This window comes from Carassius carassius, chromosome 11 (assembly GCF_963082965.1).
Source record: "Carassius carassius chromosome 11, fCarCar2.1, whole genome shotgun sequence".
NCBI classification, from domain to species: domain Eukaryota; kingdom Metazoa; phylum Chordata; class Actinopteri; order Cypriniformes; family Cyprinidae; genus Carassius; species Carassius carassius.
In genome coordinates this window covers 27906796-27927531 of record NC_081765.1, presented here as the reverse complement: position 1 = coordinate 27927531, position 20736 = coordinate 27906796, and the positions used below count along the sequence as shown (strand labels likewise).

Genomic DNA, 20736 nt, shown 5'->3' with positions numbered 1-20736 from the left:
CTTCAACAGAATACTGCCTTGGCAAGAGAAAACCTGGTAAAGTCCCAAGTACAGCAGAAACACTGGTACGACAAGATGGCTAGATCACGAAGCTTCGAACCAGGTGAGGATGTCCTATTGTTGCTTCCAACATCTGACAATAAGCTGTTAGCAAAGTGGCAAGGCCCGTACCAGATAAAGAAGAAGGTAGGTCCGGTGACCTATCAGGTCGAAATTCCCTCAAGAAACCAGCCTCTTCAAATATTTCATGTGAACATGCTGAAGAAATGGCATTCACATCGAATTCCAGGCCAGACAGAAGAGAACAACGACATTGCTATGCTGGTGAGAGCCATAGAGGGTGAAGAGGAAATAGAAGAACAGTATTTACCGTCCTGTCGCAGTGACCGCAAATTGAATTTACAGCACCTGACTGAAGTGGAGAGAACTCAGCTATGGGAATGTATACCTGATCAGCTGTTCATGGATACCCCTGGCAGAACAGACTTGGTCGATCATTCTATCATCCTCAAGGACACTAAACCTGTCCAGCAGTCTGTGTATCGTGTGCCAGAGAAACTTCTATCTGTTATGAAAGAGGAATTACAGACCATGAAACAACTGGGAGTTATTGAACCATCATCAAGTGAGTGGAGCAGTCCTATAGTGCTGGTGCCGAAGAAAGATGGTACCTTGCGGTTCTGCTTAGACTTCAGGAAGCTGAACAGTATTAGTAAGTTTGATCCTTATCCAATGCCACGGGTAGATGAGCTGGTGGAGAGGCTGGGGAGGGCGAAATACCTAAGTACGCTGGATCTCTGCAAGGGATACTGGCAGGTGCCGCTGGAACCAGCGTGTAAAGAGCTTACTGCCTTCAGAACCCCCTTTGGCCATTACCAGTTCCGAGTCCTTCCTTTTGGTCTCCATGGGGCCGCGGCCACATTTCAAAGGATGATGGATAAAATCCTCCATGGTACAGAGGACTATGCTGCAGCTTACCTTGATGACATCATAATATTCAGCCAAACCTGGGAAGAGCATCTGGAACACCTTAAGGAGGTGTTGAATCGTATCAAGGCTGCAGGACTAACCATCCGCCCTGATAAATGTGCCCTCGCCAAGCCAGAAACCCAATACTTGGGATTTGTACTGGGACACGGTGTGATCCGACCTCAGGTGGGGAAGGTGGAGGCCGTTAAAGGAGCAGGACGGCCTGTGACAAAGAAGCAGGTTAGAGCGTTTCTTGGACTTGTTGGCTGGTATAGGAAATTTATTCCAAATTTCTCAGCCAGGGCAATAAACCTAACAAACTTGACAAAAAAGAGCCAACCCAACAATGTAGTATGGACTGAGGACTGTGAAAAAGCCTTTGAAGACTTAAAGAATGCACTATGTCAGGAACCAGTTCTTCAGAGTCCTGACTTTGGGAAACCATTCACAGTACAGACTGATGCCTCACAACATGGCGTTGGTGCTGTACTCCTTCAAGAGGAAGAAGGTCAACTCAAGCCGATTGTATACATCAGTAGGAAACTCCTGCCCAGAGAGGTACACTATTCCACTGTTGAAAAGGAGTGCCTTGCTGTTAAGTGGGCCCTGGACTCTTTAAGGTATTATTTGCTTGGACGAAAATTCCGGTTGGAGACTGATCACAGAGCATTGGCCTGGTTAGGCCGCATGAGAGACACTAATGCTCACATTACTAGGTGGTTTCTGGCCATGCAGCCGTTTGACTTTGAGGTGTTGTATAGATCAGGGTCACAGAATTACACTGCAGACTTTCTCTCGAGGACACCACAGTCGGTGTCTGGAGAGGGAGGGGTAAATGTCACAGTGGGCCACTGTGACTAGAGATTTTGGCACTAGACTTAGAACACAACACACTAGGCATACATACACTTTTCATACAACAACACATATTTGTTTTGTGCAATGTAACATCAGTTAACACCAGGTATGTGTGTGTGTAATAGATTGTGTATTGTTTAAGTGTCGATCCTGTTCTCACCATTTTTTTTTAGGTTAACACTTTGTGAGTCAATAAGTTTATTATGTTCATTTGTGTATGGTTGAGAATACAAACAAGACCGGTTGGCATGTTAAACGTTTATTGTTTTCCATCATCCACTTACATAAAGTAAATAGTCATACTTACGTACTGGAACATTTCCTCATAACAAACAGAGAAACCCGGGCACATTGCCACCATTTTTAAATACCTGTTTCCCGCCAAAAGAAGGCACACTTAATTGGTCTTATGCCGGAGGGGGAGATTGGTGTTTGTTTGATGCTTTGATAAACCGTAATAATGAATTTAGTTGGTGTGCTTTGAAATGGTTGTATATTTCTGTATATTTCTTGGTTCTAATAGTTATGCCTTTGTTACAGTTAAATCGCTATTTAATTGTTTTGTCTTTCTTGAACTTATTTGTTACCATCAATTATTTAATGGTTTAGTCCTAGTGGGAGGGGCTTATACTTTTTAAGTGTTTCTCTCAGTCTGGTAAAGGGGCTTGTAGAGTGAGTCGGTGAAGTTGCTTGCTTGATTTTTGGGTCAAATTATCGACATAGCCAAAAGTTTTGTTTGTACATTTAAACTTTGTACAGTTTTTTTTTTCTATATATATATATATATATATATTTTTTTTTTTTTTGTTGTTGATATTTTGAGTTATGCTGTAAATATCATTTGCATTCTTTTGGAAAATCTTTGTTTTAGTTTTACAATAATGAAGGAAACTGACAATGAATCTGATTGCATAGGATCCAAAATCTCAACAATTCTAATATATATATATATATATATATATATATATATATATATATATATATATATATATATATATATATATACTACAACATTACTATAAATAAATTCACACATTCTTATAGGGTCATTTGTTTAAATACAAACAGAAATAGTAAATCATTGCGGAGCACTTAAATGCTAACCACGATCACATTAATGCTAGGATGGACCACCCATTCAATGTTTCCTTTGAAGACATATGCACAAACACAGTCACTTTCTCTTACACTTTGGTTTGATAGATCTTCACTGTATTGAGGGTGCCAACTAGTCCCTGAACAGCATGGCTTAAAGTCCACTGCAGCATTCCGATCCTTTCCCTGTAATGAATCTGCTATTGATCTAAAGCTACAGACTCACATACGGCTAGACCTCGGCCCCCTGGACAGGAAAGCAATCATAATATCCACTCTCAGTGGTATGACTCCTCAAAAAACCCCTGAAGGCACAACATTTCTGCAAGGCATTGTTTTATGCCTAGTACTCACACAAAACAAGAGTAGGCTAAATAAAATCAAGGACCCCAAGCTATCGATTTTTTTGCTTGCTGAATATGTCTGCAAAAGTTAATTTATATAGTAGATTGAATGCTACTTAAACAATGAAAAAAGTCAAAAGGCAGAGTCCTTCTAACAGCATTTTTATTGTCTTATGTTGCTATGATATACTGTACACTACTGCTGAAAAGGCTAGTCACAATGAAAAACTGATACATGTGGACAGAAATATACATTAGTCTACATGACCTGCAAGCCCTTTTAAACCAATACACAGGTGACAAAATCCATTTTGAATGTCATCTGATGAAATATTCTAATCAGGTGTGCACATAATTGACCTAAGATCAATCTGAGAAATCTTTAAAATACACCAAATTTATCACTCGATTTAAAATGACACTGTTCTACTTTACACTCACTGTTAAATGATTATTTTTGATTGTAGAAGAACATATAGATAGCAAACCAAATAATGCCCAATGCACAGTGTATTGGTGCTGAGGTACCAGGATCAGGCACTTGAGTAAATACAACAAAACATGGGGCAGGTTTCCAGTTATCAAGGCAGAACTTAACTGATGGGCTTTGTTTTATTTTTTCGGTTTAGTTTTTTTGGCAGTGATTATTTACTTTTTCTACTTGGTGAGCAATACAAAATAAGGAAAAAAATATCCTATAAATCCAGCATTTAATATTCTGTTCTGAAACACCATTAAATTAGCATACAAATTAATAAAACCAATTCAAGAAATAATGGGATAAGCACCTGCAGAAAGAAATGGAGCTTCTGCAGCTTCCTGTCGTGAGGCACAAAGTGGCCACCACAGAGACTGCAGGGCTTATGTAGGTCGACTGTGGGTACATGAATGGGAACAATGAATTGCATCACAGAACAATTGTCAACACATTCATTGTGATAAAACCCATGTAAAACATTCACAATTAAATCTAATAATACTATATCTTGGGAAGAGTAGGGCAAGACGTGTCAGTGGCTAATCTGTCATTCTTACAGTTGATTGAACTGGGCCAAGTATTTAAAAAGGACTTTCTCTCTAAGGCAGCTGAATATTGTATTAGAGTTGCTTTTTAATGCTAAAAAAGTGGGGTTATGCAATCTGCATGTCAAAGTAAATTTTCTGCAGCAGACAAAATGAGTTGAATGTAAAAGCAAATAAATAAATAAATAAAAGATACATCTCATGCATGTTTTGCATTTGGCAAGTTTTGGTTCAAGTTATGCAAAATACTGTCATTATGAAATTTTCTGAAAATTGAATATTTTCAAATTAAATTATCAATAATGTGCAGCAAAATAAGACTTTGGATTTAGTTTGTGCCTAGCAATTGTGGGTTTCTCAATGACTCCTCATTTCCTTGAGGACAAACTGAGTAAATGACACATCTTACCCCACTCTCGCTTATAAGGCTTGCTGTTGTGCCATCGTCAATGTCCCAAACACATTAACTCCTAAACTGCATTGACTCATGCTAGAGAACAGTGCTGATTGTGTCAAAGTCCTTACTAATTTGGGAGCTACTTGGCAGAGACTTGAGGTACTCCAGATGCCTCCTTGCATCTTCCTGGTTATGCCTTACGTAATAGATGACATAAGCGATAACCATTGTGAACCAACCAAACATGGTGACAAACATGGCCACATCGGTAGTTTTATGGTGGAAGTTACAAAAGTTTATTCCCGAATCCAAGACTTGAATGACAGGCTTGCCCGCATACTCTTCCTGAACGGCGGTGTGGCAGCTAACCTCGTTCACAGTCTCGGGATCCAGCCTGAGTTCGCGCAACACCTCCTGAAGGGAGCACTCACAGTGCCACGGATTGTTGGACAGACTGATCTTGGCATGCAGCCGAGCGAAGGCCTCCTTAGGGACGCTTTGCATGTGATTATGAGACAGGTCGAGCGCCCGCAAGCTCTCCGTGACACCTTGAAAAGCACCAGCATCCACAGTTTCGATGGCATTCCGTGACAAGTCCAGCTCTTGGAGCCATGGAAGGTTTTTAAAAGCCTGGTTTGGGATTTTGGTGATTTGATTGGAGGATAGAAGAAGCGACACAGTATTGTGAGGAAGGTTGGAGGGAATCTCTTCTAGGTTGCGAGAGGAACACTGCACTACTGTCAAGCCATTCCTCTCGGAGCAGTGGCAACTCTTGGGACACGCAAAACCCATTGCACTCAAACAAATCGCTGTTAAAATTAATCTCAAGATAAGGGGACAGCCATGATGGATGAAGACTTTCCTTGACGCATGAGCCCCTCCAGGGAAAGTCATGTCCAGCTCTGAATGTGCTACAGTTCAAGGGCAGCCATTGTTAATCCAAGTCATATTAAAAAAAAAAAATGAATAAACATTACAGGTCATGGTGTCATTCCAACAGCGGGAGTTTTTCCTTATTAACACTCTGTAAGCACATGTAGTGATGTAAAATTTTCAGGTGTGTGAAATCATTGTAAGTGTCAGGAGAGAATCCAAACGAGTCCATCAACATCTGAAAGGCAATTAAACATTTGAGAGGGAAATGTTCTAACAGCCAAGTTTTAATTAGAAGCTAAAAGCAGAAGAAGGATGTGAAGAGGGCTCGTTTCACTTAGAATTCCTCCTGCCAAGTCTGGAAACTGCAAGAATGAAAGAAGAGCAGAAAAATCACCCATCCAAACAGACATTAACATGAAGTTACATGAATTAATATTTGATCAATTTAAATATGAAATAAAGGCATTAAACGCATGTTTCACACAAAAATTAACTTTCATTGTCTCAACTTTTTGTCATTCTGAATCTGAATGAGTTTCTTTCTTCAGCGGGAACATAGGTTTTTATTTTTCTTCTCCAAACAATTGAAGTCAGTGGTAACCATAACTATCTGGTTTCCAACATACATCAAAATGGCAAAAACAACATGGGGGTGAGTAAATGGTGAAAAATTTCATTTTTGGTGAAATACTTTAAGATATCCTCTGTAACAGGCAAAGAAACATCATATCACATACTGTACGTAGTGCTCTGACCTGAAATGGCTCCAGCCATGACAAAACAGTATTATTTAAGTCTCATAATCTTGCAGATGAATACATTTGTTATGCTGCATATAATCTCATTATATGAGAAAGAACTGATTTATTAAAACAAAACAAATCAATTTCTCATTTGCTCCATGGCAACACAATGCTCATTAATGGCTATTAGAAACTCTAATGATAGAACAAAGAAATGAAGCTGAATTTTTCCCATCTATGAAATACAAAAGAGGCAATAGGCAGAATATCCCAGTTGTTGCTTTCACACAAGGAAATACTGACACACTCTGTATTGTAAAAGTTGTCAGTATGAAAACTCTATTTCAATTCTTCAGAAAAATATGATTAAATTCTGGTTGATTGGTCAAACAAAGCTCAGAACAGCTTTGAATCTTTTTTTTTTGTCATGTAAGAATGAAAATAAAACGTACTCGGTTACTAAACGTAACGTCTGGTTACGTATGTAACCCTCGTTCCCTGAAGGAGGGAACGGAGACGTTACAAATGGGGATCTCGCCCGAGAGCCCAATCACCTTCGAGTGGTACAAAATGAGCCAATGGTACACAAAGTACCTTGGTCTGCGGAATCTGCATCGCGAGCTCCGCCCCGCAGAGCGGGTATACAAGGAGCAACGCGAGCAACTCGCATTCAAGTCTTCGCTGAGGAGCCGAGCCAGTGACCCGGCCGTTCAGCGGAACAGTGATGTGGCAAGGGGACGTAACGTCTCCGTTCCCTCCTTCAGGGAACGAGGGTTACATACGTAACCAGACGTTCCCTTTCAGTCGGTCACGTTCGACGTTACGAATGGGGTCCCTTACAAAACGCCACATGGCTGTCTTCCAGCGACCCGTGTGAGTGATAGCACCCTGTCGTGAGGCCAGCACGAGTGAGGGCCTATAGCTCACACAGACTACACTGGGTAGCATATTCTAGCTGGGCATATGCTAGCAGGCTGCCTGCCCGTGGGAGGACTTACAGAAGGCAGGTATCTACCAAGGTGGTGATACATAAGAACTGCAGGGTGGAAGTTAAAACGACAGAGCTGGCAAGGGGCTTGCCAAGGGAGAGACACATGCTGCGGAGAGACTTACTGTGGACATACACACGTGGGGTTACCCAGAAGGGGAATCACGACACATGGAGGCACCTAGTCCCACACATGGCTGACCAAAGGGCATGTACACAAGTGTTGGACATCAACAATGCTGGAGGAACCCAGGGTTCTGACTGAGGAACTCACCTGAGGGAAATAGCGCAAGCATCCAGTCCGCGGAGTGGAATGGCGCAGCAAGCGGATTGACACCGAGCAGGTCCTTACTGGCCCGAAGGGGCGAGTACCCGGGAGGACACGGGTTCTACACGGAGATTATAAAACCTCGCGAATGTGTTAGGTGTCGCCCAGCCCGCAGCTCTACAGATGTCTGCTAGCGAGGCGCCATGCGCCAGCGCCCAGGAGGAAGCTACGCTCCTAGTTGAGTGAGCTCTCACCCCTAGGGGGCATGGCAGGTCCCCGACCCTCTTCGCCGAAGCCAAAGCTGTCAGGAGCGCAGTTTTCAAAGATAGAAATTTTAGCTCTACTGAGAGCAAGGGTTCGAAGGGAGCTCTCTGCAGTGCTGATAGAACCACTGCGAGGTCCCAAGAGGGGACTTGCTGAGGGCGAGGCGGATTGAGCCTCCTTGCTCCTCTCAGGAACCTGATGATCAGATCGTGCCTCCCAAGAGACTTACCTTCAACAGGGTCATGGTGAGCCGAAATGGCGGCCACATAGACCTTGAGGGTGGAAGGAGACAGCCTTCGTTCCAATCCCTCCTGAAGAAAGGGAAGCACTGACCCAATCGGACATTTCCAGGGGTCCTGACGCCGTGAAGAACACCAAGTGACGAAGAGGTTCCACTTCAAAGCATAGGCATGTCTGGTGGACATGGCTCTAGCTGAAGTGATGGTAGCTACCACCTGAGGTGGCAAGGTACCTAAACCTTCCGTGACCCGTCCAGAACCCACACATGTAGGTTCCACAGATCGGGACGTGGGTGCGAGAGGGTGCCCCGTCTCTGAGAAAGAAGGTCCTTCCTCAGAGGAATTGGCCAGGGAGGGGCTGTCGCGAGGAGTACAAGTTGGGGGAACCAGGTCCAGCCGGGCCAAAAAGGCGCAACCATGAGGACCTGCTCCTCGTCCTCCCTGATCTTGCACAATGTCTGTGCAAGTAGGCTCACTGGGGGAAACGCATACTTGCGCAGGCCCAGCGGCCAGCTGTGTGCCAGGGCGTCATTGCCGAGGGTGCCCTCGGTCAGGGAGTAAAAAAACTGGCAGTGGGAACCGCTCTCTTGCCCTCGAATTGTCTCAGGCAATTCAGCAGTGACTGCGCGCGAACATGGCGACCGAGTCTATTTCCATACCGAGAAAAGAGATCCTCTGCACAGGGGAGAGCTTGCTCTTTTCCCAGTTGACCTGAAGACCCAGTCGGGCGAGGTGTCTGAGAACCAGATCCCTGTGCTCGCACAACTGCTCTCGAGAGTGAGCTAGGATCAGCCAATTGTCGAGGTAGTTGAGGATACGGACACCTTGTTCCCTGAGAGGAGCCAGGGCTCCCTCCGCGACCTTCGTAAAGACGCGGGGAGACAGGGCCAACCCGAATGGGAGAACCTTGTACTGATATGCCTGCCCCTCGAAAGCAAATCGAAGAAACGGTCTGTGTCGAGGAAGAATGGAGACATGAAAGTACGCATCCTTCAGGTCGATCGCTGCAAACCAATCCATCAGACGAATGCATTCGAAAATGCGCTTGGGCGTTAGCATCTTGAACGGGAGTCTGTGCAGAGCTCGGTTCAAGGCACGCAAGTCCAGGATTGGCGTAACCCACCTGTCTTCTTGGGTACTATGAAGTAAGGGCTGTAAAAGCCGGACTTCATGTTGGCTGGAGGGACCGGTTCTATCGCGCCCTTTGCCAGCAGGGTCGCGACCTCCGCGCGCATGACAGGGGCATTTTTTCCCACCATCGTTGTGTGGACACCCCGAAACCTGGGGGGACGCCGGGCGAACTGAATCGCGTAGCCGAGCCTGAGCGTCCGGATGAGCCAGCGGGAAGGCCTGGGGAGCTCTAGCCAGGCTCCCAGAAACCGAACCAGCGGGGTCAAGGGGACTACAGGCGTACCCACAGTGGGGCAGCGTGGTGGAGCAGACAGCCCCGGCATGGGAGGCATAGCGTCCCTTAGCGGGGGCGGAGTGCGGGCACTCATCTGACTCAAAGTAGCAAAGAGGGCATGAGAAGGCGGAGCGTTCTTGGGCCGGCTTTGCCTGGAAACTGGCTAGGGGAGAGGGGAACTAGAGCGGCGAGGAAGCACGTCGCCAACTGTCGTTCGTGGCCTCTTGGGACCCGGAGGTAGAGGAAACAGCTCTTTTAGTGAAGGTTTGGGTACCACCGGCCGCAGGGCCAGTGGCGGAACAAAAAGAACAAAGGATTCTCCCCCGGCCCTCCTCCGGGGGAAGGAGTGGTCCTGCTACCATCTCCTGACGAGCTGACGTCTCTAACTCCGGGTCGCCCATCTCAGGAACGCCGCTTGGCGTGACGTTTGGCAGGCTTAGGGGCAGAGACGGGTTGCGCCGCCCTTCTGCGGCCATCTCTTCGCTGCGGCCGGGGTGAAGGCTGCTGCTGTGGCCGAGCAGGAGTGGAGGAGGCCGCAGGGGGGCGCCCTCGGCGACGAGCAAGCTGATGCGGCTGCGCCGGCGGCAGGGTGGAGGTAGCAGAGGGCCGCCGGGGCAGGATGTGCTTGATGGCCTCGGACTGCTTCTGGGCGGCAGAGAACTGCTGGGCAAAGCTCTCTACCGCGTCGCCGAAGAGGCCATCCTGGGAGACCGGGGAGTTGAGGAGCTGAGCCCGGTCAGGCTCCCTCATGTCTGCCAGGTTCAGCCATAGGTGGCGCTCCTGGACCACCAAAGTGGACATCACCTGACCCAAGGAGCGCGCAGTGACCTTCGTCGCCCGGAGAGCGAGGTCGGTAGCAGTGTGCGGCTCCTGCAAAACCCCTGGGTCAGCACTGCCCTCGTGCAGCTGCCGGAGCAGCTTGGCCTGATAGACCTGAAGTGAGGCCATGGCATGCAGGGCAGAAGCGGCCTGGCCCGCAGCTCTGTAAGCCTTGGCCACAAGCGTGGATGAGAACTTACAGGCCTTGGAGGGCAGCTTGGGACCACCACGCCAAGCGGAGGCGCTCTGTGGACACAGTTGCATCGCAACAGAACGCTCCACCGGGGGAATCCCAGCATACCCCTTGGCCGCCCCGCCATCGAGGCCAGTGAAGGCGGAGGAAGTACCAGAACGGTTTCGGGCAGTTAAAGGTGCCCTCGGCGACGAGCAAGCTGATGCGGCTGCGCCGGCGGCAGGGTGGAGGTAGCAGAGGGCCGCCGGGGCAGGATGTGCTTGATGGCCTCGGACTGCTTCTGGGCGGCAGAGAACTGCTGGGCAAAGCTCTCTACCGCGTCGCCGAAGAGGCCATCCTGGGAGACCGGGGAGTTGAGGAGCTGAGCCCGGTCAGGCTCCCTCATGTCTGCCAGGTTCAGCCATAGGTGGCGCTCCTGGACCACCAAAGTGGACATCACCTGACCCAAGGAGCGCGCAGTGACCTTCGTCACCCGGAGAGCGAGGTCGGTAGCAGTGCGCGCCTCCTGCAAAACCCCTGGGTCAGCACTGCCCTCGTGCAGCTGCCGGAGCAGCTTGGCCTGATAGACCTGAAGTGAGGCCATGGCATGCAGGGCAGAAGTCGTGACCGTCACGAGGAGCGATATATCGACCGCACCCAGAAACACACGGGCGAAATGACATCTTTAAAAAGATGCAAATCGGCCCGTATCTCTTTTGTGAGAGAAATTGCTCTTTTAGCGGTGTTGAAGCGCTCAGGGGAATGCGGGAGCTGTCGCAGGAAACCCAGACGAACCGCTGAATCGCGCCGTCACACCAACACCAGTGACTCTTGCAGCACTCCGGTGAAAGCAGCAAGCGATGTGCCCGGCTCCGAAGCGAAAGCTTGAATGCGAGTTGCTCGTGTTGCTCCTTATATACCCGCTCTGCGGGGCGGAGCTCGCGATGCAGATTCCGCAGACCAAGGTACTTTGTGTACCATTGGCTCGTTTTGTACGACTCGAAGGTGATTGGGCTCTCGGGCGAGATCCCCATTCGTAACGTCGAACGTGATCGACTGAAAGGGAACCTCGGTTCTCTCTAGAAGAAAAGAGACTTTTCCCGTAGAGTCTTAGCTAAGACGCAATATGAGAGAGCTCTCGTAAGAGAACTCAGTCAGAACAACATGAGGGTGTGGAAAACATCAAGATTTTCATTTCAGGTTTCTAAATTTACAAGAAGGGAGAGGAACAGTTAATTCAAGAACAGATGATGACAGCGAACTCCTTACATTGTGCCAATCAATCAGAAGTGGCCGTAAGGCAGGTAGATAACATTAATATTCCGATCACATGCTGTAGTGACGCGGCTTCCATTCTTTACAGTGAAACTTTGACACAAGCAGCACTCAAGACATGTGAAAGGCATTATCTTGAAAATGTCTAAATAAAAGATTAATTCACTGGCATTACAATGAACAATAATCAACAGCTCAGGATTGATTGCTGGTTCTGCAGCAGCTCAGTATTAGAAGCTGATTATTGTGATGGATGTTAAAACCACATGCCATGTTTAGAATCCAATAGGATGCAAGTACATGGTTCATCTATTAAGGTGTTTAGCGAGAGACCGTGAGATCATGACAGTTCTGCTCCAGCAGGCACAGCACGTTGCATTTTGGTTGGAGGTAGATAATGTCACAGATGACCTTTTTAAAAACATCCAACAGAAACCACACATACAGTAGGCTACAACTGAAAAATAATGTAACCAAAAAGTAAAAATGTTAGAATGTTGGTAATTAATACCTGGCAGGTTTTCTTTAGCATTAAAAACATCAATATTGTTTTATAATTTAAACAAAACTTTAACAAAACAAAAGCTTTATTTTAGCATGATCGAATGAGATGCAGTTAATATACCGGAATACAAACATGCCATTTGTCTCCTTTTTAAGCTTATGTGAATTTAAAAGCCAAATATGACTTTAACTTTAATCAGTTGTGTCTATTCATATTGATTCATGTACATTGTTAATAGAGGGAAGAGACCACTAGACATTTATGTTTATGACAAGTTTTTTTTTTTTTTTTTTTTTTTTTTTTTTTGAGGTAAGGGACGTCAGCCTCAAGAAAAAATTGATCAATATCTTTTAAAAGAAAATTAAAATGAGCAACGTTATAATTTGTAGTTGTAAAAAAGAACATAAAAACAGCTAGAATTATGAATCTCACTGTATCAGCGAACTATTGAAAAGAAACATTAAAGACCAGACTGGATATCATATTTCATTTCAAGCTCTCTCTCTCTTCTCTCACTGGTAAAGACGACAGCTGTGCTACTGGTAAACACTAATAGGCTTCTGAAAATGTACGTGTCAAAACCACTACGGTAGGCTGTTGTATACTGTAGGCTACACTGTACGAGGCTAGTAAATGCCATGCTTAACAGCAGACGGAATACGAAAAGAAAAGAAACGCTGAAGTGAAACAAAGAGTCACCGTCTGGAAACTACAAAAGACCTAAAAATAATCCAATTAAAATAATGCAGTATTATGACAAAAGCATTAGGCTACATGACCACATAAAGTCAAGACAAATCCCCAGCACTTCTCAGAACGATCACATTAACGAACGTATTGCATTTACTCTATTCAGTGGTTTCAAATAAATAATTACAAATATAAAGTTAGCCTTTTAGTGTAAACGGAACGCTTCATAATGACTTACCTTACTTGTTGATAGTTCAGTGGATCAGTCGCCTCTGCAGTGTGTAAAAGTGAAGTGCACACAGCAGATATAAAATATCCGCCTCGCGCTGATTGGATGGAGAGCCCTGTTCCCCCTAATGAACATAGAATCATCTCATGGTGCGCTCGCTCCACCCGCACCATGCATCCGCATCTGACTGCTCTCGGTGTGGATTTTGATTCATTCCAGTGACTCGAATATTTTGAATCAGTTCTCCACAAAGATTCATTCACTAGAGTTTTCAAGTGGAATCTTTAGAATTCAGTGAGAGTTGTTTTGTGTTTGCAGAATTGTATAAGACACACTTTTCTTGAAATATTTCTTGTTTGTAGTTACATCTTACGAGCTAAGGTAAAATAACCCATACTTATTGAAAAATGAAAAATACCTTTAATTTCCTTAAGTGTTCGCTGATTTCTGTCGATTGGCTTCATAACCTTGAGCACCTCGCATAAAGATATTGTGTTTTAAATGAGATGTGTAGAATACGGTTCCAGTCTGTGTTTAATATAGCTAATAAGGAACATGGACCGCAAAATACTGACAAAAAAACCCCGTCTGTTGTCAGAAGCGAGGAAAAACAAACATACAACACCGCCGATTCATGAACACATTTTCTGAGAAGAGCGTTCAAAGCATTGCTGTGGCAAAGTTTCGAATCCATTATGAATAAGCTTCAAAACAATTTTCAAAAGACTGAAGTCACTGTATTTCATCATGCTGATTCGAAATTATCCTACAGTAAAGTGCTCTAAATTAATAATAATAATAATAAAAACTGTAGGCCTATTATCTATAGTATTCACACGGATATCTAATGCTTTGTAGGCCTACGGGCTAAGTGGTTTAAGATTTAATTGTAAATACTTTTTTAAAACATATTTAGCATTTACACGGCTTTAGCAGTCGTCCTCCGTGATTCCCGAATGAATGAGAAGGTTCTTATAATATGCAGTATAGTCTAGTTAAAATAATCGAGTTACCGGTTTGAATCAGTAGCCTATGACAAATGCATCGTTGAACTGAATCGATTAGAGAGACTACTGAATCAACATCTGACTCAACTACTGAATCTATTTGATAAGGTTTTTTTTTTTTTTTTGTCTAATGTTGAGATTGTGCAAAATCAAAACTTTTTTTTTTTAATTAATTAAATTATGTTTGACATAAAATGCATTTTCAATTTCCAGCTATTGGCATTGTGTATCTGTATCATGGAAATATTCTGGATGGTCATTTCAAGACTTCTTAGGCAAATGTTCTCTCAGTTTAGATTTGTTCATGGTATTTATCTGACCTATAGTGTAAATACAGCCTAGAGCCAATGACCTGAATGTTAAATTATTTATGAACTATTTCAAATCCCTCATCATGAACCTTAAATATATTTTAGCCAACATCTCCTTATTTTGGCAGGACTGCAGAATATAAATGACTCAACATAATGAGCAGTCTGTCAGTGACAGCTGACGGGTCAGACCTTCACTGCACAGGATAGGAAGCCACTAATCAAAACCTCATGTGACATACGCAAGTCTTATGAAACTGGTTGAACTGCTGTGTGTAAAATGAAGATAACATTTGTGTCCCTTGACTTTGTGTTCATGAATCCAACTGTTTCTTAAATTTTTAATTTAGATCTCTTCCATCAAGAGACAACCATAATTACTGAGGGCAATAAGAAATGAAAGGAAAAAAATATGTATAAATGTCCAAAAACTATTTGTCTGGCTGCAAAGAACAGAGCACATCACTTTTTTTGTGCGTGTGTGTGTTTTCTCACAGGCACATCATTTGCAGAATCGTATTAAATGTGGTGGTTCAGGGTTTCTTCCCCAAGGTAAAGATAAGAAAAGTGCTCCTTTTTTCATTTTGGCTTTTCTCAAACCTGCTATAATGAATTTGGTTTCAAACAGGACTGTATTTCTGGAGATAATTAAAAGTGTGAAATTAAAAGCTTTTAATTATTTACCACCAGTGTAAATTTCTTAGTGCAAGTTATTACCTTAAAGGGGTGGTTATAGCGTTTTAATTCAGGTGCGAAAATAATTAATATCTATAGCGCATGAGCACAGAGAGATTTGAGAGTGCAAAGGACACAGTTTGAGCAAGAGGAGAAACACGTTTTAAGTGTGCATACTCTCTCTAGATGAGTAACGTACTGTATATCTGAGCACACGCGACCGGTTTTGTGCGAGAGCAAAGGAAACCCGCTTGCACATTGTATTACTGCTTTTGCACTACAATAATACGCTCTCGACATTTTTCAGTAAAATAACATCATGATGATCATGATGTTCATGACTATGACTATGATTTTTAACTTTTTTAACTTTAGTTAGTGTGTAATGTTGCTTTTAGAGCATAAACAACGTCTGCAAAGTTACGACGCTCAAAGTTTAATCTAAAGGGAGATTAAGATTTTTAAGAAATCGCAGTTTAAGAACAACAACAAAAAAACATCTGGTAGGGACTACAACAAGCTTCTTCCTGGGTTTGTGACATCATTAACCCTGATGTCTACATAAATGGTGAGGGGACATGACGTTTCCGGACAATGTGCACTAGGCGGTTAGCAAATTACAAAAACACTTAGCCCACTAGCCTATTGCATAATTCTGAGGGAGGGGCTTCATAGAACCAGAAACTCAACAGACCGGTTACAAGAATGGAAATAGCAGTGTAGAATGAAGGTAAAATATGTCAAAATAAGTTTTTTTTTTTTTTAAACAAAGCATGAACACATATTACACTGCACCCCATAAACACAATCAAGCTTTTGAAAAAAGCTGATCAACCACCCTTTTAATTGCTTCAGTTGGATTAAGGGTAATAAAGTTTAAAACCAACAGAGGTTTAAACACATTTTACTATATTGTGAACACAATGAACTCCTCAGAGAGCCCTTTAAACTGAAAATGTGGAGAAAATTGGGATATTGGGGTTCATAAAAAAAGAATAATGTTCAAATGTTTACTGAGACCTTGCTTTGAGAGCATAAATCCAAAATATTCCCCTCTGGAGAAGTTTGTTTAGCCTCTCCCCATCTATTATATTATTCTTCACAGCTTTAATGGCCTTCATTGTATCTGGATTGAGTCTGTGGGCAGTTTCAGAAAGCTTGGGTTTGTTACTCAAACATTTTCAATTCATTATATCACCTTTTAAACAAACAACAGCATTATATTTCCTTTTCTATTGGCCACAGGAATAAGAGAGTGTTTGGATTTATACTGCTTTTCATTCAATATTTTGCTGTTGGCAGACAGACTGACATCTTTTGATTGTTTTGTGTTTTGTAAGCAGTTCTCCAAACTCTTATTTCCTCAGCTGCTCATTGTACCTGGAGGCACTATTTTTATCTCCCAGCCTTTTACCAGAATTGCATAAGCAGCCATTTCTTCTAATAGAAACAAGTGCACTGCAGATTCACCATCTTCCTTTTGGAAAAACAGTTCATAACTTATTGAATGATGATGATAATAATAATAATAATAATAACCAAATAAACAAAAATGTTCACATATACAGCTTGACATGGAAATGACACAGACTAAAGTCTTAGAATCTGAATACAGACTTCGGATTTAAATGAAGCAATAAATTTCAGTCAATCCTTCGAATTGTAGGACCAGAAATCACTCTCTTTTTGCAGTCTGCTGCAAGAATTTGATCATATAAGTGTCTTTTTATAATCTCCAGAGCTAATAAACTTGTTCTCAACTTGCAAGAGTATGTGATAATTGTAAAACCAAAAATAATGTGCTAATAAAAGCAAAATAATAATAATAATAATAAAAATACCTTTTAGCAATACTACTGCTTCCTGTTGATTTTGTTGAGTCCAATAATAACAGGAGAAGATTTCAGAAATTACAGATGACCTGTCATTGCTCAGTTTAAATGAACAGGATTTAAGTTACAGGGACAGACAGAAGTCTGTCTGCACTTCCAGTCAGACATTTGTCATTACGCTTTGGATCTCTTACAGCTCTTTGACACATCATGGCACTCAACTGAGATAAACGTAGACTTTAAATTACTAAGATAGTACTCCCAATTTGGTCATTCCCTCAAGGCAGATAGAGGTTGAATTTAGATTAATGAATATTTCAACACATCACCTGCCTTGATGTGCTCAGGATTGATGATTGAAAGTTAAATGTGAAAGATTGAAAACAAGTGAGCTGTGATTTATAGCCCACAGGATCACAAACAAAAAAGCACAGTCAGTTTCTGAGTTTTGCTGAACAGGGTTTGAGAAATGCAAAACACACCACTGTAGAAATGTTTGGTTCATTTGAATATACTGTTAGAAAACATGAATGTTATACTCCGTGTTGAGCTGGTATGGACTCTTAATAAGGTAGGTGTGTGTGGAGGCCTTTAAATAGAAGGTCTCTTTGACCTTTCTGTTTAGCTACTGTAGATGGTTAGATGCATTATTAATGTACTGTAACTCTGCTGAAGTGGACAGTTATGAAAAGATATAGAAAACAAAGATAATAGCATTCACTTGTGAGAAAGTGATGCTTCTAGTGTATATCCAGCTACAGTTCTATAAAAACTCAGATAACACAGTTACTGGATTCATTCATCAAGAGAGGCTAAATCAGTCTACCATTAGTTTCATTGCTCTGCTGCCCATCGGAAAATGTTATTGGTTTCCTTTTAACTCTTAAGACTTAATAAAGTTCTATTAAAGTTAAAGATATATTTTAGATGTCTCTCCTAAAAATGCTTGGATATAAATAGACACAAATGATACAACAGATGTCATACAGTACAATGAGACTATTTGTGGATAACGGAGTTCAGATAATTTGATTTTAGAATTATTTCATAAATCTCTGACCTTTGATTGCAGCATTAAATCTTTACACAGTTTCAGACACTGTTCAGGTCTAAAACTCCATAGAGAAGGTGTTCGTATCGGTTTTGATTTAAAGGCACCTGACTGTCCAACACAATAATCAAAAACTGTATGTTCTTCAAAAAAGATTTAGGAGTTAAAGTGATTCTTTTTAAATACATTACAGGGTTATTATCATTAAGTAATACTAAAACTGTCAAAACATTTTTGTAAACATTTTTGTTATTAAGCTGCAATATTTGAAGTTTAACTGAAGTATAAGTTGAAGCTCTAGAATTATTAATTGGTAATAAATGACGAAAAATAATGAACAAAATGTAAAACTGAAATGAAAATAAATCATACCTAAATAGTTATAGTTATATATATATATATATATATATATATATATATATATATATAATAATAAAAATGACAAAAGCACATAATGAAATTCCGAATTTAATTAAAATAAAAAAATCTAAATATAAAATTAAATGCCAATTTAAAATTAATTACAAATATAATAACACTGATTTATTAATAATAATCTATCCATTTAAATACTTTTAAGTCTTCCTGTGGATGAGAACCACTACTCTAGCAGAAAGATGTGAATTAAAGGAATGTTTTTTTTTTTTTTGTAGTAGGAACAACAATAGAGATACTGTGAAGTAGAATTCTTCACTCGTTACCTTTTATTTACTTTATTCATAGTTTACCTCACATTTGCACATTTCACAGTATGTGAGACCTTTACTGCAAAGCTTAAAAATCATCTTACCTGATCAAGATGCCCTTTATTTCTGCTGGGGGTTCAAGGAGACGTATAGTAAGTGCCACTGCATGATCATTAGCCATGGACAAACTTTACCTAATTGTTTATCAAGGCAGCCCATTTTCTCTTTTAATACACCTTCACCTGAATTAACTCCCACTTCTCGAGTGTCCTTAATGGATAAATTACATGTGTCAAGTGCCAAAAGAGAATTCTGCCTGTGTAACCATTGGACTAATTCAAGTGAATCAGTGCTGTGACACAGCACATCCATCTACTCTGATGAGCTGGATCCTGATTAAAACACGCTTTTAACCCACTTATTTATCACAATTAGCCCATGAGGTCCAGTCAGGGTATGCTGGTCACTGTCACCTGCAAACCAAGTCCCAGAGTGCACCTACAGTTGTCAGAGCTAAGATAAACTGAGTGTTTTGGACGTTAATTAAAAAAACCTGCTCTGTATAAAAGCTCTTATGACGCATCAACACTGTGACAAACAAATGTGAAACAATCCTGCGAGAAGTTCTCGAACTGCCTGGTGGATAAGGAGAGATAGTGAGGTGTGGAAATGGGAAATTATTTGGTCCTGCATTGTGTGTTAAATGGTGTGTAGAGCTGATAACAATGCAATTTGTGAGTGTGATTCGAGGGCTTCTGAACAAACTGGAGCCTGGCAAATTCAATCAGGATTTCAAAGACCTTAGATTTAGGCAGCATGTAAGGCACAAATTAAATACAGATTTACAAATAACATTTTAGAACTTGTTATATACCTCCAACCATGATACATTATAATTTGTAATGTCTGATCTGTGGATATAGCTCAGCTGCATCCTTCAATGCATGCTTGAGTTTTTGTTGTTGATGTTGTTGTTTTTACCCATTTGAATGGAGGTTCATATCCCTAACCTTGCTGAAAATCTACTGTGTCTACTGTGTCTGTGTCTACTGTGTAATGCCTCCTTTAGTTAAAAAGTCCATGTTGTCAAAACTAGTTATTTGTTTAGAATGGTTTTGGATTTTCACTTGTAAATGGTGCTTGATCTGTGCATATGTTTCTCCTGATTCAGTTGATTGGACTTTTTCACTGGAGAAAGCAATGGATAGAGGACTTGTATTTTACCCAGAAACAACAGTTTGTAGATTAAAAACGCTTTAATCAAGGATTTTACAAACAAACAGTTTTTGCTTCAAAAGACAATAATTGATAGACTGGAGTCAAGTGGATTACATGTGGATTATTGTGATCATGTGTTTGGACTTTCATTCTAATGGCACCCATTCGCTGGATTCATTGTCAAGTGATGTAATGCTAAACTTCTCTAAATGTGTTCCAATAAAGAAACAAACACATCTACATTTTGTAGGGTAAATTTTCAGCAACTATTTCTTTAATGAAATGGAAACTGAGATTGTCTTCCATATTGTGACACATCAGAGAGAAACGACTTCTCGAATGAAAAAAAAAAATGATTTTGTTAATTGGCAATTGGGATATTAATGCTTTAAATTTAAGGACATGATAAAAATAATAATAATGATGTGTAAGGTTAAAATATTTATAATAAACACTAACATTCAACAAAAATATCAAAATGAACAATTCTAATTTCACAGTGACTTTGAATATGAATGATAAAACAGTTATGATTGCTTTAGCAAACCCCACTAATTCGTTGTTCTACTGGAAGTTCATCATCTTATTGTGATCTAAAAGTCATAATGAATTAGGACTTTACAAATTCAAAACACACTATATAATAAGTGGACAGCCTCTTATCATTTCCAAGATTACATGCCTGCAGTAGATTTGTGTCTTATCTTTAAATACACATTAAATGTCCTGTCCTGATGAATAATTGATAAAAAAAAAACACCTAATTAGTTTCCATGTCCTGTTTTACTCAACATAAA

The 20736-nt window shown here is 41.6% G+C and overlaps 1 protein-coding gene across 1 annotated transcript; it reads right to left on the bottom strand.

Moving 5' to 3' along the window:
* Positions 1 to 3412: 3412 nt before the first annotated feature.
* Positions 3413 to 13283, bottom strand: LOC132153139 (leucine-rich repeat-containing protein 3-like). The gene is made up of 2 exons (XM_059562430.1): positions 13169 to 13283; positions 3413 to 5924 (listed from the first exon to the last, which is right to left on the bottom strand). The coding sequence occupies exon 2, from the start codon at positions 5578 to 5580 to the stop codon at positions 4780 to 4782; it is 801 nt and encodes a 266-aa protein (XP_059418413.1). The 5' UTR covers positions 5581 to 5924; positions 13169 to 13283; the 3' UTR covers positions 3413 to 4779.
* Positions 13284 to 20736: the final 7453 nt, after the last annotated feature.